Source organism: Podarcis gaigeae, assembly GCF_964106915.1.
Source record: "Podarcis gaigeae genome assembly, chromosome: 6".
NCBI lineage: Eukaryota > Metazoa > Chordata > Lepidosauria > Squamata > Lacertidae > Podarcis > Podarcis gaigeae.
Window position 1 is genome coordinate 4,811,895 of NC_139682.1, and position 15,301 is coordinate 4,827,195.

The 15,301-nt window shown below is 47.9% G+C and overlaps 2 protein-coding genes across 3 annotated transcripts in view; both read right to left on the bottom strand.

Annotated features, from left to right (window-relative positions):
- Positions 1 to 15,301, bottom strand: part of LOC310847139 (immunoglobulin kappa light chain-like) — a 450,671-nt gene that overhangs the window by 23,591 nt on the left and 411,779 nt on the right. The window lies entirely within an intron of this gene.
- Positions 935 to 11,366, bottom strand: SIRPB1 (signal regulatory protein beta 1). Its single transcript, XM_083744564.1, is given in 6 exon segments — positions 935 to 1,798; positions 3,278 to 3,622; positions 6,231 to 6,453; positions 6,455 to 6,546; positions 7,953 to 8,291; positions 11,211 to 11,366. Coding segments are annotated over 6 exon segments (1,218 nt in total). The 5' UTR covers positions 11,284 to 11,366; the 3' UTR covers positions 935 to 1,652.

Genomic DNA, 15,301 nt, shown 5'->3' on the forward strand with positions numbered 1-15,301 from the left:
CAGAAGGTTTTCGCGCAGGGAGAGTAGGAGGAGACTTGGCGTCAAACAACTTCTTTGCTGGAAGAGGTTCAAGAAACGCCCACTGACGGATTCTGCGAGTGACTGAACGGCCACGGAGTGACGGGCTGTCAGCCAAGGCAAGGTTAACCAGGCAATCTAGCCAGCAGTGACGGTAACTTACGCACAAGCAACCCCTTATAACCATTACATATATGTATGTGTTTTATATGTTAATAAAATAAAATTAAAATTAAAAGAAAAGGAAAAAAGAAAGCCTGCCAGTTCCTAACACTTCATGCCAACTTCTGAAACTGTGAAGAGCAACACAACCGTGGTCTCTTTTGCCCGCTGGGATCAGCAGCTCGCCTCCACGGAGAAGATGCCCTTATCTGCCCACATACTGCTTTTCTGACCTTATTGTCCTATAGCTGCAACACTGCAGACTTTTCCTTATCTTCCTGATGCCTAAAGATAAAAGAGGGCGCCGGCTGAGCCTCCTTGCATCTCCCAAGTGTGGAGGCACCACTGAAAAGGGTGGTTCTCCTGTTACCCCCTCCTGGCGCTCCCACAGAGGGGGACACACAGAGAAGGGCTTTAGATGGCAGTCGCAGGGTCCCTATAGTCTCTCACCAGGCCATGGCTCACTAACCTGGTGCCCTCCAAGTATGACATCCATCAGCCCCAGCCAGCTGCTGGGAGTCAGATATTTGAAGATGGCTATCCCATCTCCTCTCAGTCTTTTCTTTTCCTGGCTGAACATACTCCACTCCTTCAACTGCTCCTCATCAGGCTTGGTTCCAGACCCTTGATCCTCTTGGTTGCTCACCTAGTATCCTGATCAAAGAGAGTGTGACAAATAACTCACATGGTGGAACTTCATGATGTTTGCAAACACACCAGTAAATGAAAGATCAGTCCCAAACGTTCATGCCAATTTGTATAACAAACAATTCTTTTTATTTGCTTCTTGCTATCATATAATGCTGTAAGAGAATAACTAGGTTCACATGGTGGTTTCGCCAGGAACAAAGTTAATACAGTTGATTAGGCATGAATAATTTCTGTTGCTCTACCAGCAGGTTCTGAAATTCTGTTGCTCTAACACCTGGTTCTGAAATGCTGGGAAAGAACAGTTAAGAATGTTTAAAAAATAATAATAATGAAAAATATACTTGAAAACAATTTCTAACCCAATGGACATACAGAGCAGGGTAAAACTCTCCAGGGAAAAGGCTTGTTGAAAAAAGAATGTATTCAACAGGACTGGGAAAGGCACTAGGGAGGGAGTTTCAAAAGGAAGATGGCACTGTTCCCGTGTTGTACAAAATGGACCTCATGAGATGGTATCTGCAGGAATTCCTCTCTGGCAGAGGAAAATGACAGGCTGGGATATAAGAGATATAAGTGGTGAGACAATCTCCCAGGTATCCCAGCTGCTTAGGGCTTAGGGCAGGCTTCCTCAAAGTTGGTCCTCCAGATGTTTTTGGCCTACAACTCCCATGATCCCTAGCTAGCAGGACCAGTGGTCAGGGATGATGGGAACCGCAGAGTCTCAAAACATCTGGAGGGCCGAGTTTGAGGAAGCCTGGCTTAGGGCCACCAACTTGAAAGGTAGACAATTTCTAGGCTGGTCTGTCCACTGGCTCCTGACCCTAGGTGCTCACAGTTGTGTTTCTCAGGTTCCCCTTGCCATGTCCTTTTTTGAGGAAGAGGTATAATAGGAAAGGAGCAACAACAAGGAGTTTGCTGGCCAGAATAAGTCCAATACAGAGACCGAAGGGGGACAGCTGAAAATGACCTGCAAGGGAGAAGACAGGAGATTTAACACCAAGCACAAGAGTCTGTCCGAAGACTTTGGTAAAGTAATCTTCAGAGAACTTACAATAGAAAGGCAGTAAAGAGCAAGCTGCTGATCTTAACACTTCACTGTGATTGGAGAGTGTTGGGTGGGATGCTAGCCCAGAACTGGACGCTCGAGCTATCAATCCAGCTCCCCGCTTCCTGGTGTTCTCCTTATATGGTGTCATTCTGCAAGACTTTGGTGGCAGGCTGTCTGGCTTTCTTACAGAGTGTTTTGAGCCCCAGATTGGTCTGAACTGGCCTGGATTGACCCATCTGCTTCAGATCAATCCAGAAATGCACTGAACTGTGGCCAGCATCAAAATGTCGCCTTGAACTCTGATAATGGCTCCTGCTTTCCTGGATGGGGGTTAGAGTTGGGTATGTCAATGTGTAGAGAAAGTATTATATTTTACAAAGGCTAATTTGTTGCTCCACAAACATTTGCCTCAGGCCCCTCCTGCCAATGGCATGTGGCCCTCATAAAGTGTCCTGGAAACCAATTCCACCAAGGGCACCCCAAACATTTTTGGTTCCAAGGCCAGATTTGGAAAGCTAAGAATGTGCGCTGCAGGCAACAAAAGAACCCCAATGCATTTCACAAAAGAAAAACTGGTGGTGGTCAGGATCCTTCTCCAAAATGAGAAGAGGCAAGTGAGTCTTCTTGGGCATCAAGGTGGGCATACTACAAAGCACTATGTAGGGATCCTTTGATCTATACCAAGCAGGAAGCAGCTTTGGCCTCCAAACATGGCTGAATTTCAACTCCCATCACTCCCCACCATTAGTCATGTTCGCAGGGGCTGATGGGAGCTGTAGTTCTGGAGGACTAACCAGCTCCCATATCTGGTCTACACTAACTAGCAGGGCCTCTCCAGGGTCTCGGGCAGAAGCCTTTTTCCTGGGAACTACTGCATGGAACAAAGGGACACGGGTGGCGCTGTGTGTAAACCACAGAGCCTAGGACTTGTCGATCAGAAGGTTGGTGGTTCGAATACCGGCGACGGGGTGAGCTCCCGTTGCTCGGTCCCTGCTCCTGCCAACCTAGCAGTTTGAAAGCACATCAAAGTGCAAGTAGATAAATAGGTAAACGGGAAGGTAAACGGCGTTTCTGTGTGCTGCTCTGGTTTGCCAGAAGCGGCTTAGTCATGCTGGCCACGTGACCCAGAAGCTGTATGCCGGCTCCCTCGGCCAATAAAGCGAGATGAGCGCCGCAACCCCAGAGTCGGTCACAACTGGACCTAATGGTCAGGGGTCCCTTTACCTTACTGCATGGAACATGGTTGCTCTTCCGATGAGCTGTAGATCCTCACCTTTAGTGGTCTGAAGATAAGAAGACCAGCACACAGACAGACATACGTGTTGACAAAAAAGCAAACATGGATTGAGGGATGGGGGCCAAAAACCACGAAAATATGGTGTCAGGATCCACATTTACCTGGCTCCATACTGACACTTTCACTTCCTTCAGTTGGCACCCTGATATTCAGCACTGTCATCTCATTCCCTACAGGCTGAGAGTTTTGCGTAACCAGGCAAGTAAATGCAGACTGGTTCCTTTCTTCTGTGGCATTCAGCTTCAGGGAGCTCCTGAGGGTGAATGTCCCATCCCCATTCTGGGCCACGGGCTCAGCCATTCCTGTTTCACTCAGGCTGCCATTCAGAGTCAAGGCCAAGGTTGTGTCTTCTGGGTAAAACCCTTCTGCGCTGCAGCTGAAGGTCACCGATTCATTCAGCGGGACGGGGTTGGCTGGGTTGGCTTCCAGCTTCACTCTGGGTGGAACTGTGTGGACAAAGGCAAAGAAATCTGCATCAGGACCATGCTGTTCCTGAGAGGGAATAGCTCCTGGAATCTCAAGTGTGCTGGAATTGCATTCCTCCTGACAAAGGTATATAAGATTATGCACAGGGTGGAAAAAATGTAGGATTGGGTTTCTCATGCCTGCTACACAGCTTAAGCAAATGTGGCCTCACCCCCTCCTTGAGATCAAGACCCTTAGACATGGGCGTAGCCAGGATTTTTGTTAGGGGGGCAGAACCTCAGTTAGCTATATATTTTTATTGATTTTTATTTAGGGGGCAGCTGCCCTTCCCTGCTCCCCTTGGCTATGCCCATGCCTCTAGAGGTCTTGGACATTGAAATATACTTGGAGTGGATTTCATGCTCTTTACTCAGCTCATAGTGGTGAGGAGGAATGGAAGTTCCCCCAGAATGTCTGCTTTATAGACATTATTTACACAATGGGTCCCACATGATTGGCTAATTCCGGGATTCTCCTGTAGGCCAATCAGGTTGCAGATTCACTTCCACCTGGAGCTGGATTGGGTGGCTCCTGTGGACCAATCAGACTGCTGCATTCTGGGTCCTATTCAACTCTGGGTCCTATTCAACTCAGTACCTAACAGACATCAAGAGCTGTGCTGGCTGGGGCAGATGGGAATTATAGTTCAAAATGTCTGGAAGATACCAGGTTGGCAAATGGGTGATCTATGGAGGCCCATTAAGATATCAATATCAGGTGGTCTTGGTTGGATGTTACTGTCTATGTCTACAGTGGCGTCTGGGCAGACATCAGTCAAACATCTAATCTCCTTCAGAATTGGTGTTTGCCTGAGCGTTGGCCTCTGTCTTTGAAATATACTCAGAGTCGCAAAGTGATTTCATGCTCTTTATTCGGCTCACAGTGGTGAGGAGGAATGAATGAATGTCCCCTCAAAGTATCTGCTTTATATACATTATTTACACAATGGGCTGCACATGATTGGCTAATTCTGGAATTCTACTGTAAGCCAATCAGGTTGTGGATTCACTTATATCTGGAGCATGATTGGGTGGTTCCTGCCAACCAATCATATTGCTGCATTGTTCTAGGACCAATCAGACTGCTGCATTCTGAATCCTATTGTTCTAGGACCAATCAGACTGCTGCAATTTGGATCCTATTGTTCTAGGACCAATCAGACTGCTGCAGTTTGGATCCTATTCAACTCAGTACATAACAGTTTTAGTAGCAGTAATCGCATTTCCCTTCAATGAAAATATCTACGGACCAAAGTGAATGCTACATGCATACCAGTGGCTCTTTTTTCTTAGTCCTTTGTGAGGAGCAATTGGGTGAAGCAGCAGCATGGGAGGCAGAAGGAGCACCTGACCCCTTGCCCTGCCACTTGACTTTGTGGGATGTAATCTACTGGGAGCAGTCAAATACAACATTCCTTGTTTTGCTAGAGTGGACATGCAAGGGAATGTTTGGTCCAGCCAGTTGAAACTTCCTGTTCCTCCTGGCCTGGAGCATCCTTCCTCTCTTTCATGTGACTAGTGGGTGGACGTGACCTTTCCAGACCAGTAACAAAAGGACAAGGCATGCTGCCACTCTCCTTCTTTTCCATCTTCCTTTCGTCCTGTGAACTGCTGGACTGCTAGCCTGCAGTCACTAGGTAAATCTCCCTTATGGGGTAAACCTGTTAGTATAAGTTTGGAACTTTAAGCCTTAAGCCTGCCTTCAGGGATCACACTGTGCTCTGCCTGATTGTGAGTAAACTTTCTTTTTCTTGCTTATCAATAAGACTGTGGTGTCTTTATTCTTTTAGGAGAGATTCAAGGGGTCTTACCAAGAAAATATTAGAACACATTTCAATCTGGACAAGCCAGATGGAATTGCGTATTGTCCTCCCAATGGACCCTGGAGCCAGTGGCGTAGTGTGTGGGGTGCAGGGGGGCCGGCCGCACCGGGCGCAACATCGGGGGGGGGGCGCTCACTGCCTCCGGAGTCGCCGAAGAGCCTCGGGCGCAGGCTGTAGCAGAGCCCCATGTCTCGCGGAACCGACGAGCTGTGCGTGCGTCCGGGCAGGCAGCGGCTCTCAGCGCTCGCCGTGGTCCCCGCACATCAGGGCCACGGAGGGCGCGCCAGGCAGCCCCTCCTCACAGCCCCGCCACCGCCGCCACCGCCGCTGCAGCTGCTGGGCCATGTTGCATTTTCCTCGCCTCTCTGCCCTCCTCCTCCTCCGGGCAAGCGGCGTCGTTTGGGCGGCAGCGCCAGCGGCAACTCGCCTCAGATCACCTGACACGGACCCGCCCCCGCCGCCGTGGCTACCTTACCGTAAATACCCAGCCCATGCTGCAGCAAGAAGAAGCTGGCAGCGGCGGCAGGTTAGGGGCGCAAATTACTTGCCTTGCCCCGGGTTAGGGGGCACAAATTACTTGCCTTGCCCCGGGTTAGGGCGTGCAAATTACTTGCCGTGCCCCGGGTGCTGACAACCCATGCTACGCCGCTGCCTGGAGCACCAACCCTCTCATCTCTCTTTCTCCCTGGCATCCAAGACCCACAGCTTCTTCCCCTTCCTTGCAATGATCTGCCACCCCACAGCCAGACCCCCACCAGTCTCTGTACCTCGTAGGATATCTGCAAGTTTGAAAAACTCCCGCAGGGGACTCCGCAAGGTCTCGTGTTCAATCTGGCAGATGAGCTGGGACTTCACATCGTCTTGTGTGAGTGGCACCTGCGCGGTGCTCAGCACTTGGTAGGAGATGCTGTCTCCTTCTGGCAGAACGGTGGGCTCTGGGGACCCGATCCTGGTGTTGTCCTTCAGCCAGGTGACTTTGATGGCTCGGGGGGGAGAATCCATCTGACGTGCAGGTGAAAGTCGCCGAGGTCCCAGATAACACTCTGCTCGTGGGACCCTTGATAGATGGCTGGGATGGCGTGGCTGTGGGAGGAAGCATCGACACATCACCTGGTGACCCTTGCAGGATAGGACCCATCACCAATTCCAAGGGAAATCCTTTTCTGGGCCAGTGGGCCCTTTTGGAATTTTGAGGGTGTGCTGCGGGCACCAGTCACAAAATGGCTGCCTGGGTGCAGGAGGAAGAGGGAAGGGGGCACAACACAGAATGTCTGTCACATCTAAAAGCAGAAAAAGAGGGAAGACCACAAAATGATGTGGGCATAGAGTTGGAAGGGACCCCAAGGGCCATCTAGTCCAACCCCCTGCAATGCAGGAATATGAGCTGTCCCCCATAGGAAGTGAACCTGCAACCTTGACATTAGCAGCACCATGCTCTAACCAACTGAGCTGTCCAGGGTGACAATGGTTCTATCAATAGTAAAAAAGGACCTTTCATCGGCCACCACTGTGCTTCATCAGAGAGAGATGCTCTTTGCCCCTCTCCCTCTTCCCTCAAATGCCCAAATTATTAACAGACCAGGCTGGAAATCAGACCAGGCTGGGGGGTGGAGTCTGGGACTCCCTCAGGCCACACCCCTTCTTCCCAGGCCATGCCCTCATTGGTCCTGATTTGCTGGCCTGGTAAAATTTCACATTGGTCACTCTCCCACTTTTTGACTCTATCCCATCCACTGGCATGACCAATTCAGCCAGCTAGCCCTGGGGATTATCTAATTGATTTTTGAACAAAAAAAATTCCTTCCAGTAGCACCTTAAAGACCAACTAAGTCAGTTCTTGGTATGAGCTTTCGTGTGCATGCACACTTCTTCAGAACTTTATTGAACTTTATTGTTATTCATGTTTGTATACTGTATTTTATGCTGCTTTTATAATTAAGTGTTTTAAACTGTTTTAAATTTGTTGTTAGCTGCCCCAAGCCCGGTTTTTGAACCGGGAAGGGCAGGGTATAAATAAATAAATAAATAAATTATTATTATTATTATTATTATTATTATGTGCCCCTTTGAAATTGACCAGTAGGGAATAGAGTCCTTAGGATGAAAAAGCTTGTCATCTCCACCCCCCCACCCGCCCTACAACAGGCTCTCCATTGGGCTGTGGTTCTGTACCAGTTAAATTTACGTTGCATGCAAATACTTATAAGTGTGGATTTTCAAAGAATGAAAAGCAGCTTTGGGACCCTTGGGGAAGGGGAAGGAAATAGATTTTTTGTGCAGAAAACCCCCCAGCAGGGAAGGAGCGATGTACCCTTTCTCCTCTCATCACTGCTTCACTCAAACATGCCGCCCACCAAGGCTATTTTTCACTTTTTAAAAAGGTCCCAGCCTCATTCGATGTCTTTGTATTTCTATATAACGTGGAGCTTCTGGGGCGAGGGGGGCAGATAGTCCTCCTTGGAAATGAAGAGAAATTGAAGGATACTTACCAATCACGGAAACCTCAGTGCCCACTCCCGATTTCAATTCTGTTTCTTGGGCTGCTGCCCTGTACTTGACACAGTAATAGGTCCCAGCATCCTCAGGTCGGATGTTGCTGATGCGGATGCTGAAGTCTGTTTGTGATCCAGGAACAACCCTGGTCACACGTGGGGGAGGTGGTGCTCTTCCACTGTAAATGGGCTGCTTTCTGTCCGACCCCTTGTGCCATTTTACTTGTCCTGGTGGGCCCATTCCACGCACTGTACACGTCAGAGTGAGGGTCTCTCCTGCGGACACAGACAAGGGTCCTGGAGGCTGCAGAACTTCCAAATCTTGGCCTTTGGCACCTGCAGCAAAATGAGTAGCACGTAACCTCCAACATTTCTCTGATGAAAACAGGGACTTCCTATTCCTTAATAATGATTTTACTATTTATACCCCCCCCCCAACTGACTGGGTTGCCCCAGACACTCTGGGCAGCTTCCAACATATATAAAAATATAATAAAACATTAAACATAAAAAATACCTTCCCCATACACGACTGCTTTCAGACAGCTCAGGGGTTGGAGAACTCCACCCCCTCCAACATTTATCCAATGAAAATAGGGACGTCGTAAGGGAAAGCGGATGGGAAGCGGATGGCTCTGTGGGTTAAACCACAGAGCCTAGGATTTGCCGATCTGAAGGTCGGTGGTTCAAATCCCCACGATGGAGTGAGCTCCTGTTGCTCAGTCCCTGCTCCTGCCAACCTAGCAGTTCGAAAGCACTTCAAAGTGCAAGTAGATAAATAGGTACCGCTCCAGCGGGAAGGTAAACGGCATTTCCGTTCGCTGCTCTGGTTCACCAGAAGCGGCTTAGTCATGCTGGCCACATGACCCGGGAGCTGTACGCTGGCTCCCTCAGCCAGTAAAGCAAGATGAGTGCCACAACCCCAGAGTCGGCCACAACTGGACCTAATGGTCAGGGGTCCCTTTACCCCTAAGGAAAAGCGGGACATTCTGTGATCAAATTAGAAACCAAGATGGCTTCTGTAAATGAGGGACTGTCCTTGGGAAACGGGGACACTTGGAGGGTCTGATAACAGCATCTTCCTCTTTTTCTCCAGACTTTGGGTTGTATTAAACATTGTTTGTGTGTGAGTGAAACAGTACTGGATTGAACCCTGTGGAGGCCCCTAGGCAGTCAAAACATTTTTTTTTCGGGGGAGGGCTCAGAAATTATCTCCTAATAATACTTGATTGTAATTTTCTTTCAAGATCAAATCAATATTGTTTGATGCCTTGTCACGGGGCTCCTAAAAGATGTGGGGCCCATAGGTCAGTTCCTGGCTATTTGGAGTTGAACTGTCTTTCACCCATGGGGCAGAGATTCGTTTTCTGCTTCTCCCCCTAGTACCCCCCCCCCCCGAGTGCACCTTGAAATCTGCTTCAGAGGGTTAGAGCAGAATTTGGGAGTCCATAAGGGGCGGCAGAAATGGAAGCAGTGAGAGATTTTACTTTCTTGGGCTCCATGATCACTGCAGATGGTGACAGCAGCCAGGAAATTAAAAGACGCCTGCTTCTTGGGAGAAAAGCAATGACAAACCTAGACAGCATCTTAAAAAGCAGAGACATCACCTTGCCGACACAGGTCTGTACAATTAAAGCTACAGTTTTTCCAGTAGTGATGTATGGAAGTGAGAGCTGGATCATAAAGAAGGCTGATCGCCAAAGAATTGATGCTTTTGAATTATGCTGCTAGAGGAGACTCTTGAGAGTCCCATGGACTGCAAGAAGATCAAACCTCTCCATTCTGAAGGAAATCAGCCCTGAGTGCTCACTAGAAGGACAGATCCTGAAGCTGAGGCTTCAAGCCTTTGGCCCCCACATGAGAAGAGAAGACTCCCTGGAAAAGACCCTGATGTTGGGAAAGATGGAGGGCACAAGGAGAAGGGGATGACGGAGGATGAGGTGGTGGGACAGTGTTCTCGAAGCTACGAACATGAATTTGACCAAACTGCGGGAGACAGTGGAAGACAGGAGTGCCTGGCATGCTCTGGTCCAGGGGGTCACGAAGAGTTGGACACAACTAAACAACAACAACAACAACAACCATTGTTCTGGGTCCCTCCTGCATGTGGTGAGTGAGCACCCTGTTGCAACAATTAATAAAGATCAGGCTTACTAGCTGCCTTGCTTCTCAATATACTCCAGTTGGCCTCTCTTATTTTCTCCCACCGATAGGGGACCCACTTAAGGACTCTATATGGGCTCTTGGATACCCCATAAGGGGAAAGAAGCAGTTTTTTCTTATGTAAACATGAAATCTGTTCACGGAGAATAATTGATGGATAATTGGGGTGGGGAATGGTTTCCACTCTAACCACAGTCCTCTAACCTGAATATTTTGTTTGAAAAGCTACAAAGCCGTGATTTAAAAATGAAGAACAAAGACAAATCTTGCCTTGTGTTTTATTACTTTGTTACATTGAAAGCAGGAATGGGGAACCTATGGGGAAGATCTGAAAATGGGGCGTTCACTGTTGCAAAATTGGGGAAGCATTGCAATTCATCTTCAGAAACAACAGAATCAATGTCCTATGAGAGAACTTATTGCCAAGGCCTGACTTTTCATCGAAATATACAAGTTCAATATAATGCGGACACTGGAGACTTTGAGATATGCTTATGAATACTGAAAGGACTGGTCCCTCCAAATTTGCCACCTTTGGTCATGTCCACCACAAGTGCCTATAGCATTATTCTATTATTATTATTATTATTATTATTATTATTATTATTATTATTATTACTTCACAAAAGTTACCCAAAGCTACTTACAAGCACTATCTAAACACTAAAACCAATTGTGAGAAACACAAGCATTAAAAATCTAGAAAATACATCTCTATAAATGCAAGTTGGGATTAACAGATCCGGCAACACTAAAAAAGGCCACAAGTACTTGAAACCTTCTACTTCAAGGCCAAAAAGCTCAGGTAAAAAGGGAGAGCATTCCACGAATGTGGAGCCACCACTGAAAAGGCCCCTTATAACGCAGGCACTCCCATAATAGAGGCACACAGAGAAGGACCTCAGCTGACAGCCACAAGTTCCCATCTTTTCTTGCTACACCGAGGCTCACCAACCTGGTGCCCTCCAATTCCGAAAAATATTGGGGGCACCAGAGTGGCAATTTCTGGAAAGTTGTAGCTCATACTGGACTTCACCATACCTAGAAATCTGTGCAAGCCTGCAAGTTCAATGTCTACCTTTCAACACTCACCGAACATTTGGAGGAGAAGGAGCAGCAGCAGAAATGAGTGAGGAGATGCAGAGAAGGAGCACAAAGCAGCCATTGGGGTGACAAAAAGAATCCCTTCTGTGCTGTGTCTGAGCTCAACCCTTTTACATCAGTTGTTGCCACCGCAGAAAGGAAGAGGAAATGGTTGCTTCATCTAGTTCCCAGCAATCCTGTTTAGATTATTTAAAAGCCCCCAAAATTGCACAAGAGATGGAGGTTGCAGGTCACCGAATCACAGAAGTGCAGAGTTGAAAGGGACCCCGCGGTTCATCTAGTCCATGGGTCAGCAACTTTTTCTGTAGGGGGCTGGTCCACTGTCTCTCAGACCATGTGGTGGGCCAGACCATAGCTGTCAACTTACAGATTTGAAAATAAGGGACCAGCACCCTCAAAAATAAGGGACCAGCACCCAAAATAAGGGATTTTGCTTAGCTTATACAGAAATCCGGCACTGATGGAGCCGTGCTGCTTTTGCTGCCACTGACTGTGTTTTGCAGGGGGTTGGACTAGATGATCGTAAGGGTCTACAACTCCCACCAAAGAAGAGTGGCAGACAAAACTGATGAACGACGTCCAGATGGCAAAGCTTACAGGCAGAATTAGAAACCAGGAAGAGGACCTCTTTAATAAAGAATAGGGAAAGTTTATAATTTAGTTGAAAAGCTATTGTAAAGAGTTACGTACATTGGTAGGATTGACAGAAAACTTGTAGTAAAAATTTGAACTATGGATGGACAAATGATTTATAAAAATAGAGTTATGAAAAGGATGCAGAGTCGGAAATCACTACATTAAGATGCTGCACTGGTTGGAGGGTATGCTAAGCAGTACATCGGGGCTGCCGTCGTCCTGGCGCGAGGAGTTCCATCGGCCCTTCCCTGCCCGAGAGGAAGGGGCAGGAGAGAGACTCTCGCCCTCGAGCCCGGCATGAGGCAGTTGCGGCATGGCCACAGCCGCTGATGTGCCTCCCTTCTGCGTCCCTCCCCATCCCCTCCTCTTCCTCCTCTCTCAGGCTGCCTCCTCAGCTGCCGCTGCCACCTCCAGCTTCCCCAGGCAGCGTGGCGGAGTCTCGCAAGAGAGGGGCTGCCTGCCTGCCCGCCACCACCCGCCTCCTCACAACGCGCCCCTGAGGGGGAAAAGGGAGAGACAGAGACATGGCAGCTCATGCGCATGCTCTCTCTCGCGCGGTGGAGGACCCTGAGCTGCTGCTTCCCTCCCGAGCCGGGTGAGCATGAAAACCGGGAAATTTAAGGGACATCATCAGTAAGGGACAGCAGGGGGACACGGCGCTGGGATAAGGGAGTTTCCCACCAAATAAGGGACGGTTGACAGCTATGGGCCAGACTATTTTTTGGGTGGGGGAGGAGAAATGAACGAATTCCTATGCCCCACAAATAACCCAGAGATGCATTTTAAATAAAACCACCCATTCTACTCATGTAAAAACACCAGGCAGGCCCCACAAATAACCCAGAGATGCATTTTAAATGAAAGGACACATTCTACTCATGTAAAAACTGTTAGGATATAGTTCCATTCCACCTTAAAAGGGTACAGGCATGACTGTTGTGTGTCACATGCTTGTTTACTTCCAGCACTTGCTGGGAACTTCCGTTTCTATATTGCTTTTGCTTTTAGCTGCTGTTTTGCTGGACACGAAGGGAAGCAGGCAGGTTTTTTTCCTTTGTTCCTGAACTATGCTGAATAAATGCTGCAAATATGCTTACATATTTCTCTGTCCGCCACTTCCGCTGTGAGAAGATTTACTGTATTTTTCGCTCCATAAGACGCACCTGACCATAAGATGCACCTAGTTTTTAGAGGAGGAGAACAAGAAAAAAAAAATTCTGAACTAAACAATGGATGTATGATTTTTGTGGCTCATGCTGTGGCCACAGACATGTGATCTGATGGTGAATTTGGGGTGACCCAATGCAAAAATCCTGAGGACCCATGTGGATCTGTGCTTTGTAACCACGTTTTTGCACCATTACGGCCCCACGCAACAGTGGGTGCGTTATTCTTTTGGTGCAGCAGGCTGTAGCCATGGACATGCTATGTGATCTGATGGTGAATTTGGGATGACTCAATGTAAAAATCCTGAGGATCCATGGGCTTTTACCTCCCCCCCCCGGCAGCCTCCGCTAGCGTCCCTTATCTCCCTTCTGATCGCTTACTGATCAGCAGCTTCCTTTCAACACTCCCTTCCCTCTTATTTGCCTTAGTGTCTTTTCCTTAGCTGGATCAGTTTTTTGCTCCTCCTTTTCTCCTAATTTATCTCCTTATTGCTCTAGTCTTCCTGTTTTCCCCCTTTGCAAGTTTGCTGTCTTTACCTCCCCCCTCCAAGGCAGCCTCCTTTATCTCTAGTGTTCCTTATCTCTCTTCCCGATCGGCAAATGATCAGCGGCTTTGTTTCAACACCCACTTCCCTCTTTCAAAAAAAAAGAGAACATGATCTGCTTTTTGCCCCTGGGCAATTCGGCTCCAGGGACCACGCATTTGCTCCATAAGACGCACAGACATTTCCCCTTACTTTTTAGGAAGAAAAAAGTGCATCTTATGGAGCAAAAAATACGGTATTCACTCTGCTGATAGAGCGTGCATGGGTTTCTAAACGTATCTGAGGGTCTCTAAACGTATCTGTTCCAAGGGAGACCGGTGATCGTCCAGCTGCCGTCCCCAGAAGTATCCCAACAAAAACATGCTGATTCCTGGACTGTCCGCGGGCCAGATTAGGCCGCATCCGGCCCCCTGACCTTAGGTTGCCTACCCCGATCTAGTCCAACTGCCAGCAATGCAAGAATCTCAGCTAAAGCATCCATGACAGATGGCCATCCAACCTCTGCTTAAAAACCTCCAAAGAATGAGAGTCCACAACTTCCCGAGGGAGACTGATCCAATGTCAAACAGCTCTTGCTGTCAGTAAGGTCTTCCTGGTGTTTAGTCAGAATCTCCTTTTGTAAATTGAAGCCACTGGTTCGAGTCCTACCTTCCAGATAAACTGTCAGTTTGCATTTCTTAGTGCAGAAAGTATTGATCTGATGTGTAGAGATCTTTCCTATTCTAATTAATTCAAGAGGGTTCTGGAAGCTTCTGGAAGCTTCTCTGTGTGAAAGGAACAAGCAGAAGGTTTCTGATGTTTGGGTTATTTCTTCAGAGAAGCTGAGTACAGCTGGCGTAAACTGATTCTGTTATCTGTTCTGTCAAGGTCATGCTGACTATAATAAGAGGCCAGAAGGAGCCTGGGTTTCACTTTCTCTTTCTATCTCTTTTACTCCTGGTGTGGTATTCTGTATACAGTGGTACCTCTGGATACAAACCGGATCCGGTCCAGAGCCCCATTCACATCCTGAAGCGAACGCAACCTGCATCTGCGCGTGTGCGGGTCGCGTTTCACCACTTGCGCATGCGCGTGACATCATTTTGTCCATCTGCTATGCGCGAGTGGTGAAACCCGGAAGTAACACGTTCCGTTACTTCCGGGTCGCCGTGGAGCACAACCCGAAAGCGCTCAACCTGAAGCAACTTCAACCCGAGTTATGACTGTATAGTGTTAAGTTTTAGTCTTATTATAATTTATTACAGTGGTAGCTCGGGTAAAGAACTTAATTCGTTCTTGAGGTCCGTTCTTAACCTGAAACTATTCTTAACCTGAAGCACCACTTTAGCTAATGGGGCCTCCCGCTGCCGCTGCGCCGCAGGAGCACAATTTCTGTTCTCATCCTGAAGCAAAGTTCTTAACCCGAGGTACTGTTTCTGGGTTAGCGGAGTCTGTAACCTGAAGCGTCTGTAACCTGAGGTACCACTGTATAAGTTTAAGTTAGGTCTGCTGCAACTGGATTTCTTATGGACAGTGCCAATTCTGAATGTATTGGATTTGTGACCATTATGCTCATTTGCCTTCAGTAGCAGCAAAGGTCTGCTGGAAGAAATATTAATTGCCTCTGGTCTGTTTTGGGGGGAATCCTGCAACGTGTTGTAGTTGTTACTCTGCTAATTATACATTGGAATCTACGCTGGATCAATATTGAGTAGAATGTCAATGACAAAAAACAGCTTGCGCAATCTTCCAT